Source organism: Sinocyclocheilus anshuiensis, unplaced genomic scaffold, assembly GCF_001515605.1.
Source record: "Sinocyclocheilus anshuiensis isolate Anshui unplaced genomic scaffold, SAMN03320099.WGS_v1.1 scaffold326, whole genome shotgun sequence".
In the NCBI taxonomy this organism is placed as follows: Eukaryota; Metazoa; Chordata; class Actinopteri; order Cypriniformes; family Cyprinidae; genus Sinocyclocheilus; species Sinocyclocheilus anshuiensis.
Window position 1 is genome coordinate 1,032,975 of NW_015546098.1, and position 10,982 is coordinate 1,043,956.

A 10,982-nucleotide genomic window follows, 5' to 3' on the forward strand; every position below is an offset into this window, starting at 1 on the left:
TCACCAAGGCTGAATTTATTTAATAATAAAAAAAAAACAGTAATATTGTGAAATATTATTATAATTTAAAATAGCTGTTTTCTATGTGAATATCTGTTAAACTGTAATTTATTTCTGTGATCAAAGCTGTATTTCCAGCATCATTACTCCAGTCTTCAGTGTCACATGATCTTCAGAAAACAGGTGTGCTGCTGAATATTTTTGTGGAAATATAATTTTTATATTTGCTCTTTGATTACATTTCAAAAGAATAGCATTTATGTGAAAAAAAACTTTTGTAACATTTTACAAAATGTCTTTACTGTCACTTTTGATCAATTGAATGCATTCTTGCTGAATAAAATTATTAATTTCTTAATAAATAAACAAATAAATAAATCTTACTGTCCCCAAAGTTTTGAATGGTGTATTATAAATCGCTTAGTACATGGAAATTATATTATATCTAGGACGGGGCGATACACGTAAAATATGATATCTCGATATCTTTCCAAATTTTGACGAGTATATATATATATATATATATATATATATATAAATATATATGTTTTTGCATTTGCAGTAGAATAATTTTAAAAGGTGATTTTGTTTTGCTTCAATTAAAAAAATATTTGATTTGGATAGAACATCTGTCATTCAGAATGTTTTGTGCAAAAACACACAGTTAAAAAAAAAAAAGCAGACTAAGTGTCCACTCATTTCTTTTCTTCTTGTGTATAAAGAAAGTGTGAAATCGGTACAAAAAGTGCATTCTGACAGCTTCTTTAGAGCAATGTAATACACATACTACATTGTACACTGTGGGGTAAATTATGCAAACGTCTCACGGGTTTTCACAGCCAAGAACACAAGTCTATCAACGGTTTCTGCTCTGTGGCATGACACACTGCCACTAACAACTCTTTCAGATAAGAAACTAGTTGCTATAAGCACTTCTTGGCTAGTTTAGCAGGAGGAGTGAAATTCAAGATATTCTATCATTTTATATCAATCATTCTATTATCACGATAATATCACTAATATTTGATATATTGCCGAGCCCTAATATATCGTCTAGTTGGTAACCACTAATTCTTACCTGAGTTTTCTTCTTCACCCTCTGCTTTGGGACCTAACACTGTTCAGTGTAGAAACAGATCAGATTTATGAGTGGAGGTGAAACACAAAAACATTATAGACAACTATGGCAGACATAATGTACAAAATATTGCTTCAAACTTAAAGGATTTTTCCAAAAATAAGGTCCATGGGGCGGCACCTTTGCACCTTATTTAATCCTTATATTAGTGCCTAAAATGTACATATTAATAGCTAAATGTTACATATTTGTAACTTTTGCAAAGTCCCAGTAACAGCTTTAGCACCTTGTTTTCTGAGAGTGTTGCAGTGACCCCAAGAAAGTAGATTACAGTAGTCTACGATGTGTTTGGAAACGTCTACATCAAGTAAAAACCAGGTGTCCTAAAGCAGATACTCACAGTCTTCAGAGACAAACTCTCCCTCGGGCTCTTCTTTGTCTTCACATTGAACTGTAATGACATGCAACTAAATTACTTTACACATTTAAGAAGTGACTTTATATAGATTTTATACTGAGGTTCAGTTAAGGCCTGTTTCAGTTCTGAAGAAAGATGTTATCTGAGTATACCAGAGATTACAAACATTCCTTGTCCTTTTTTCCTAACAAAGAACAGCATTTATTAATATAGGTTCATTTAATGGTTCAGTATATATATATATATATATATATATATATATAGTATACAGTAATTAATGTTTGTCCATTAAACATTATCTAATGTTAATGTTGACTTGTTTAAATTGTATATGTAGAAACTAAATATCATAAAAGTGTTGAAACTAATAAACTAATGTTAACACACAGAACCTCACTGGGAAGTGTTACCAAAATAATCTTACTTTAATGTATAAATATACCATTAATTACATAAGAGTGAACGTGACTGTCACTGTAAAGTGTTACCAACATCGTCTCAACTAAAACATAATCTTCATAACATAATATTTGAATATCAAAATTCAAAGTATGAGGTAAAAAGGAGGAAACTAATAATCAGCTATGAGGAAATGATTGCCGTAAACCAAGAGGAAGATACATTTGTCCTGAATTATTATTGTCCTTGTTCGTCGACAAACACGAGCTGTTTTGTGCTTTGCATGAAACCAGAAACAACAAAATGAATCAAAGAACTAGTTATAACGTAAATTTCTTCTACTTTATCATCGTCCATTGTGGTCCATTGATACGACAGGTCATTAGTCTAAAATGTTTTCTGAGGATCATGACGAAGAGAGCAGACAGAAGAGAGCGACTGTAAATGAATGGGAAAAATAGAAAGAGAGTGATATAGAGAAAGAGATAGGATTCTACATAAAGCAAAAATGATCTACGACTGTGAGCACCTACCAAGTCCAGTCCAGCTAGCAGTCAATGCCAAAAGCAGGAATAGTGTAAGATTCATTTCCCAGAGTCCTCGGTGGAAGCACTGGCCCAGAGACAGAGACACAGACTCATTGCATTGTGACTAACACGCCTTCATGACATCCTGCTTCCTCTTTCAGACCTGATTCACCTCTCCTTCTCTCCCTCGGATGTGATGCAATCAAGCAGTGAGCTTGTTACCACAAGCCAAGCTGTGCCTGAGTAACGCATTCCTGCATAGCATATATGGAGTGACCTAACCGAAAACCAGAGGGAAAAACGAGAAGTGCAAAAAGTCACAGGCAGCTTTAAACTCAAAGACTCTAAACAGACTGAAGGAGGAAGAGAATGTGAAGCGTTTGAGTGTATCACCGCTACAGCTGTCACTGTCAAAACAGCTTTCTTGCTTGTAAAAATGTAAACAACTCCAAGCATTTGGATGTTAATAAACTGATGCTGTCAGGCCCATGATGCATACACTGATCATTATCAGGATACATAGTTAAAATTATTAATCTACCTTTCACAGGGGGTGCAAATATGGATGGAGTGAAATATTAGATATGTTGGATAAACTATTATCTAGCAAAAAAATGTGTTACTGCAAGAAAATAACAAAATCACAGTATTCAATTATATTTAAAAAGTTTTGGAAACAGTATTGCAAATACTGCCAAATTAATTAACCTCATACACAAGTGTAAACTATATGTACACATATTATATTTCCATATATGACATATACTGTATTGTCATATGAGGAGATCCATATATATATATACATATAACTTTGTGGTTAGCCTATATGTCATGTATATCCATCCTAAAACCTGACATGTTGATATCATAAATATACAAAATAGAATAGAAAATATTCCAAAAACGTATTTAAACATACCGAATTTTGTGTTATATGTTGTTTTAATAAGGTTTCATATATGAATGAAATAGATATTGTTGACCTATGACTTTGTTGGGTCTAAAACCAACATAGAAAAGTAAATTCTTTCAGTATTCGGCGGGAATTTCTATCATTCTGCTTCTATCATAGTTTGCTCATCTGCGATACGTCTATAGGACGTTTCCTATCAGATGTCAAATAGATGTTTAGAAGACATCTTTAAGATGTTTATGATTTAGAATGCATGTAAAACTGACATCTTACAGACGTCTATCAGAGGTTTGAACACAGCAGATGCTTTCCAGATGAAGCGATCTTTAACAGACATTCGTGTTTTATCTGGAACTACTCTTACTGATAAAACTTCATTGTCTTAGACCTTAACACCTGGGGCCGGCTGCATAAACTGCTTAGACGACTAGTCTTAAAAAGTTAGTCATCTCATTTGCTTTCTACAAGACTGGTCATAACTTTTTAAAGTCAGTTACAAGAAGGTAAGAATAAGAACAGTAAGACTGTCCTCTTGGCTAACTGCTAGTTGGTCAAACTAGTTCTTATGACACAGTCTTAACATAGTGGCTGTTTATGCAGCTGTCCCCAGATGTTGTTTGTGCATGAGACAAACATAAAGTCACGGCAATGCATAAGTGCTACATAACTATTTAGTAGATAATAGATAATGCGTAGATAATATTTTCAGTACTAGGCCAAACTACAATATTCTATTTTTGTTTTGTTTGCGAATATACCACATCCTAAACTGCTTAGACTAGTCTTAACATTTAGACACATATTTTTTTATGCAAGATTGGTCGTAACTTTTTTACAAGTCAGATACATTAAAACCTAAACTGGTCTAATTTGAATCTGAAAAGTAAGACTGATAAACACTTGGTTAACTGCTAGTTAGTCAAACCAGTTCTTAAGAAACAAGGTGGCTGTGTTTATGTAACTGGCCCCCACAGGTAAGAAATGAGCTGCTGCGCATGCGCGCTAGCACTAGTGTTGCCAGGTCCGCGGTTTTCACACTGGATTACTTTAACACTGTTGAGTTGTTTTTCATGTCCACGGGTTGAACCAACAGCGTGATATTTAGCAACCAGAACGCTATTTTTAACAGGGACACCCCCGACCTCGAAACGCATTTGGGCTAGTTTTAGGCTAGTTTTAAATAACGATTGGCAGGTTTTGTTGTGAACACCTGGCAACCCTGTGTAGCACCACGCATGCGCAGTGAGATTTCCTTCGCGTCTGGCGCCAAACTCAAGCTGCTCGACTGGAACATGGTGAGAACGTGACTTATATATTTAATAATTCTGTTACTGTTTAGAGTCGTTTATACGAATAACCCACACTAAGGTTTGCAGAAATGTGTGACGTCTTCACTACATTATTTCACAACATTGTTAGTTCCTGTTCTCTTAACATGTAGCGTTAGCTTCTTCGAATATAGCAAATATGATGACAACTAAGCATTCAGAACGCTTGGATGTTTTAATTTTAATTTGATCAAGTGATAAATTACATCGTCACTCACTAATAAACCCCTGCTCTCTATTCAATACTTCATATAGATTAAAATATATATTGAACTATCAACATGTTTCTTGAAAATAAACATTACTTCTACGTTATGTTCTGACATCAGGATGGAGAAATGAGGTTTTACGACTTTTGCAAACTTTTATTAACCCTGTCATGTTTATGACAACTGATAAAATCTGATAATATCATAAATTCATCCTGAAGATCAACGGAATTCGGGCGGAAGTAGTAGGTCATCCGGGTACTTCTCGCATACTGTTTTTCGCCTACTATATAGTATGGAAGTATGCGATTTCGGACGCAGCTTTAGTATATTAAAAATTTGCTTCGAAGCAGTCTAATTATCATACAAGAGACTGAATGTAAGAATAAATACAAAAATATATTTATATAAGTTAATGTGGCAATATGGAAATAAATACATGAGGGAATAAATACATATTAAAAATAAATGAACACATAAATATAAAATAAATGAAAGAATAAAATAAAATTAATAGAACGCATAAATAAATATAAAAGAAATAAATGAAAGAATAAAATAAAATAAATACAGTTAAATTTAAATAATAATAAAAAAATATATATTATATATATATAATAATAAATTGAGGGGGGAAAGGAATGAAATCTTAAATTAAGAATGAATTGTATTTGTTTTAGGAAGTCATTTATGCCTTTTTCTAGTTCTTAAATCGGGAAATAAATACAAATTAAAAATAAATGAACACATAAATAAATATAAAAGAAATAAATGGAAGAATAAAATAAAATAAATACAGTTAAATTTAAATAATAAAAAAAATATTAAAAAATAATAAATTGGGGGGGGAGGAATGCAAAAATAAATTCAGGTCTAATTTTAATTAAGAATTAATATTTTTTTTTTTTTAGCAAGTCATTTATTCCTTTTTCTAGTTCTTAAATCGGGAAATAAATACAAATTAAAAAGAAATGAACGCATAAATAAATATAAAAGAAATAAATGAAAGAATAAAATAAAATAAATACAGTTAAATTTAAATAATAATAAAAAAATATATATTATATATATATAATAATAAATTGAGGGGGGAAAGGAATGAAATCTTAAATTAAGAATGAATTGTATTTGTTTTAGGAAGTCATTTATGCCTTTTTCTAGTTCTTAAATCGGGAAATAAATACAAATTAAAAATAAATGAACACATAAATAAATATAAAAGAAATAAATGAAAGAATAAAATAAAATAAATACAGTTAAATTTAAATAATAAAAAAAATATTAAAAAATAATAAATTGGGGGGGGAGGAATGCAAAAATAAATTCAGGTCTAATTTTAATTAAGAATTAATATTTTTTTTTTTTTAGCAAGTCATTTATTCCTTTTTCTAGTTCTTAAATCGGGAAATAAATACAAATTAAAAAGATAATATTTTTTTTTTTTAGCAAGTCATTTATTCCTTTTTCTAGTTCTTAAATCGGGAAATAAATACAAATTAAAAAGAAATGAACGCATAAATAAATATAAAAGAAATAAATGAAAGAAAATACAGTTAAATTTAAATAAAAAAAATATGATTAAAAAATAATAAATTGAGGGGGGAAAGGAATGCAAAAATAAATTCAGGTCTAAATTTAATTAAGAATTAATTGTATTTGTTTTAGCAAGTCATTTATTCCTTTATATATTTCGTATTACGTTTATTTATTTATTTATTGTAGTTTTGATCCTCCGTAGCTTTGAGATAATTCGTTTTTGAACCAATCCATTAAAACAAACAGTCTGAAAGAATCAGAAACGAGACATTTGTGTCAGCAAAATGTTTGATTTTTTCTCTCAGAGATAAGGATAAAAACAGCACACCTATTCAATAATGACACCTGAATTAGTTTTATTTATCTAACAGAGAAATGTTTCTCTTTTATACTCCACAGTCTAAAAAGAATAAATATAAAAGAAATAAATGGAAGAATAAAATAAAATAAATACAGTTAAATTTAAATAATAAAAAAAATATTAAAAAATAATAAATTGGGGGGGGAGGAATGCAAAAATAAATTCAGGTCTAATTTTAATTAAGAATTAATATTTTTTTTTTTTTAGCAAGTCATTTATTCCTTTTTCTAGTTCTTAAATCGGGAAATAAATACAAATTAAAAAGAAATGAACGCATAAATAAATATAAAAGAAATAAATGAAAGAAAATACAGTTAAATTTAAATAAAAAAAATATGATTAAAAAATAATAAATTGAGGGGGGAAAGGAATGCAAAAATAAATTCAGGTCTAAATTTAATTAAGAATTAATTGTATTTGTTTTAGCAAGTCATTTATTCCTTTATATATTTCGTATTACGTTTATTTATTTATTTATTGTAGTTTTGATCCTCCGTAGCTTTGAGATAATTCGTTTTTGAACCAATCCATTAAAACAAACAGTCTGAAAGAATCAGAAACGAGACATTTGTGTCAGCAAAATGTTTGATTTTTTCTCTCAGAGATAAGGATAAAAACAGCACACCTATTCAATAATGACACCTGAATTAGTTTTATTTATCTAACAGAGAAATGTTTCTCTTTTATACTCCACAGTCTAAAAAGAAAGGACTTAGCCTGGAGGAGAAAAGGAGTCGTATGATGGAGATATTCTTTGAAACTGTAAGTATGCTTGATTTCATAGTCTTGTATATGAATCCAGTGAGCCTATAGATGCGTGACTGTGTCCATGTCTGACACGGTTCTCTAGTAGTGCAATATAATCTCAAACTCTGAAAGATGAGATTGTTTTTCTACCTTCCAGAAAGATGTGTTTCAGCTGAAAGACATGGAAAAAATCGCCCCCAAGTCCAAAGGAATCAGTAAGTTTTATCAACCTTGTAATGATTTTAGTTGTGTGTTCCCGACACTGATAAGTCATAGACAGAGTGCTGGGTGGTATACCAGTTCATACCGAATACCGGTGTTTATTTTTGTTATGATATGAATTTTTCAAATACCGCAATACCGGTGTAGTATGTAATGGTAATCATCAGAAAACTGATCCTTGCCTGTTTGAAAGCAGAGGATTTTTACAGACGAGGCGCCAAAATAACGAACCTAGCTGTAGAAACGGCCAGGAATGCACTTGACCTGAAATTCAGAAAAGTTCTGCCCTAGAGCTTTATAAATATCTGTCAGTGATGCTGAAATGTTTGTCCTGTTGGAAGAAATAATAATAATGATGAATAATAAAAAATAAACTGGCATAACGTTTAAAAAACAATAAAAAATGTCAATGCAGGAGAGGCTTCAGCGTGCTGAATAAACCACTTTTGTAAGTAAACGGCTTATTTGAGACAAGTATATTTGCCATTTAATACTTATTTTGGGGTAAGCTATATTTAGAGTTTACAACAGCAACAAATAATGCAGATTATTACGAGAAATCGTGATGGATAATATTCCATTTACGACACAACTTATTCATTTCTATCGTATCTGCAAACAGCAATTAACAGTCTTAAAACACAGAAAGCAATTTAGTGACGACAAGGCAATATAGGCACATGATCCAAGTTGACTGTTGTTCATTCTTGTTTTTACGCTTTGGGAAACCAACACTTTGCTAAAAATTATATTTTTATTTTGCATTGAATAGGGATTTTCATTTAACCGGTTAACCGACCGTAAGAATTTTGACCGATTAATACAATCAGTTAAACGGGTTAAAAAGTCATCTCATTATTTATTTTTTCAGTAATTTATCAAAATATTTAAAAAGGTTTGCTGCATGGTTAAAATACGCTATGCGTATAAAAAAAATAGTTTTTTAGGGTGAAAAAACATAAGTCGCATTTTATTATTTCATTCAGAAATAGGCTTAATGCCGACGTGAAATGTTTATGAACATTATAATAAACACTGTAAACATAGCTAAGCTATTTTAGTTCCCCTCACTCCACAACAAATCCTTTCAATTAACAGTATTTAGAAAAGAACAAGAATTAAAAATATAAGAAGCTATAGCAATATAGGCTATATATATACAATCGGTTAACAAGTGTCGGTTAGGAAAAATAACCGAAATGGACATCCCTAGCATTGAATGTTACATTTTTCCCCTTTTTTCTTCACAAAATGTTTTTTTTTTCTTTTAAAACGAACAGAAATTATGCAGCTACATACTGTCATAGGATACATTCATATGATGCAAAACAGATTTCGACAAAGCATCGTCTATTTTAGCCATGCTATCTTTTGACAAATCAGCATATTTTGCAATAACGATGTAGAAAACACCAGAAAGCCCAATGCTTATGTTTGCAAGACATAAAAATGCATGTGCATGATCAGTGAATCTCAGGTTTTCAGTGAAGATTGAATCTTTTTCTCCAGCTCCCATGTCGGTGAAAGAGGTGTTGCAGAGTCTGGTGGATGATAACATGGTGGACACCGAGAGAGTGGGCACCTCCAACTATTACTGGGCGTTCCCCAGTAAAGCCCTGCACGCCCGTAAACGCAGATTAGAGGAACTGGAGACACAAGTGAGGGCATCGCTTTCTGATATCTGACTCTGCGATTCTGCTTTTTGATGTAAAAAAAGCCCAGTTAGATTTATGGTCAAAAAAGGCAGCTGTGGTTGCCAGAAATGAACCATAATAATACGGTGACAGTGTTTCAGGTTTTATGGGATTGCTTATTGATGTCTACATATAGCTGTATTTCTTTTGAAGGAATTGTTTGGCCAAAAATGAAAATTTGCTCCCACTCAGGCCATCCGAGATGTAGGTGAGTTTGTATCTTCATCAGATTTGTAGAAATGTAGCATTGCATCAGTGTCTCAGCAATGGATGCTCTGCAGTGAATGGGTGCCGTCAGAATGAGAGTCCAAACAGCTGATAAAAACATCACAATAATCCACAAGTAATCCACAGCACTCCAGTCCATCAGTTAACATCTGGAGAAGACAAAAGCTGAAACAAATACATCAAGACGTTTTTTTTTAACTTTAAAATGTTGCTTCTGGATAAAGTCTACTGGAGTCCATAATCCATAATATCACCCATGATGAAGAAACAAATTAATCTACATCTTCTATGGCATCAAATTTGAATTTTTAGGTGACCTGTTCCTTTAAGATATGTGATGTTAATATACCCCTTTACCTGAACTTCCAAAATCTGCTTACTTTAAAATGTATGCAACACATAACACCCAAATGTCCATTACTGATAACAAAAAGATGAAAAAATAAATAAAATATAACCATATGTGATATGTCATGCAGGGAAATCTGGGAATGTCCTATTACTGTTTTTCACCAATTCAATATTATGCCATAAATATGACAATTTCTTAATGTTTACATATACACATATAATGTGATGTTAAACCATTTACAGTTTTTCACCATATTACGGTAACTTACAGTTAACCAGTAAACTTTTTTATGGTGTATGCTAGTGTTGTCACGGTACCAAAATTTCAGTATTCGGTACCAATACCAGTGAAAATCCACGGTTCTCGGTACCAATTTCGGTACCAAAGCAAAACACAAAAACATGCCAATTGAACAACATTTTTATTAATAACGTTAAACAAAAATTAAATGTACAAATCCAATGCCATTCTTTATACTTATTTAAAAGTGTTTCAAGTTTCCCACAAGTAATAAAAGTATGAAAAAAGTAAACAAGTTTCACCCAAAAGTTTAGTCATAGTTCTGCTGCCGCTGAAAAACATCTGTAAACTGTTGTCTGTTTTAGGGTTTGCTGGTGTGTTTCAGGATCTTCCTCAGGCTGCAGCTGTAAAAGAACAATATAATATACTTCAGTAAAGCAATGGGCTGAGTCTGACCAAATGCAACATAAGATCATTGACACCAGCATTTTGAACAAAATGAACAAAATTCGTTCTAATGCGCAATATATTAACGTTAGCCGCGCTTATGCTAACAATTAACTATGTATATGCTAACGGTGATGTTTATTTCAATCCGAAATTAAAATTAAAATATGGAATAATATTCATAACAGAAGCTCTAAATATTAAAAATTGTAATTGAAACTTACCTGCTTGAACTTGATCGGGGTGTTTTGTTAGTTTGATGCGTTTCCTCCTCTTGAGGTCG

General features: G+C 31.6%; 2 protein-coding genes across 3 annotated transcripts in view; one reads left to right on the forward strand and one right to left on the reverse strand.

Moving 5' to 3' along the window:
• Positions 1–2,555, reverse strand: part of LOC107700274 (transmembrane protein 154-like) — a 12,374-nt gene extending 9,819 nt beyond the window's left edge. For both annotated transcript variants that reach the window (XM_016501880.1, XM_016501879.1), the window contains exons 1-3: positions 2,429–2,555; positions 1,479–1,529; positions 1,079–1,117 (exon numbers count right to left, since the gene is read on the reverse strand). In XM_016501880.1, coding sequence (XP_016357366.1) covers positions 1,079–1,117; positions 1,479–1,529; positions 2,429–2,483 — 145 coding nt within the window. In that variant the 5' untranslated portion in view covers positions 2,484–2,555. The remainder of the gene's footprint in view (positions 1–1,078; positions 1,118–1,478; positions 1,530–2,428) is intronic.
• A 1,972-nt stretch (positions 2,556–4,527) lies between these two features.
• Positions 4,528–10,982, forward strand: part of LOC107700309 (meiotic nuclear division protein 1 homolog) — a 19,199-nt gene continuing 12,744 nt past the window's right edge. The window contains exons 1-4 of the mRNA XM_016501932.1: positions 4,528–4,630; positions 7,466–7,531; positions 7,674–7,731; positions 9,248–9,396. Of these exons, the coding sequence (XP_016357418.1) occupies positions 4,571–4,630; positions 7,466–7,531; positions 7,674–7,731; positions 9,248–9,396 (333 nt within the window). The 5' untranslated portion in view covers positions 4,528–4,570. The remainder of the gene's footprint in view (positions 4,631–7,465; positions 7,532–7,673; positions 7,732–9,247; positions 9,397–10,982) is intronic.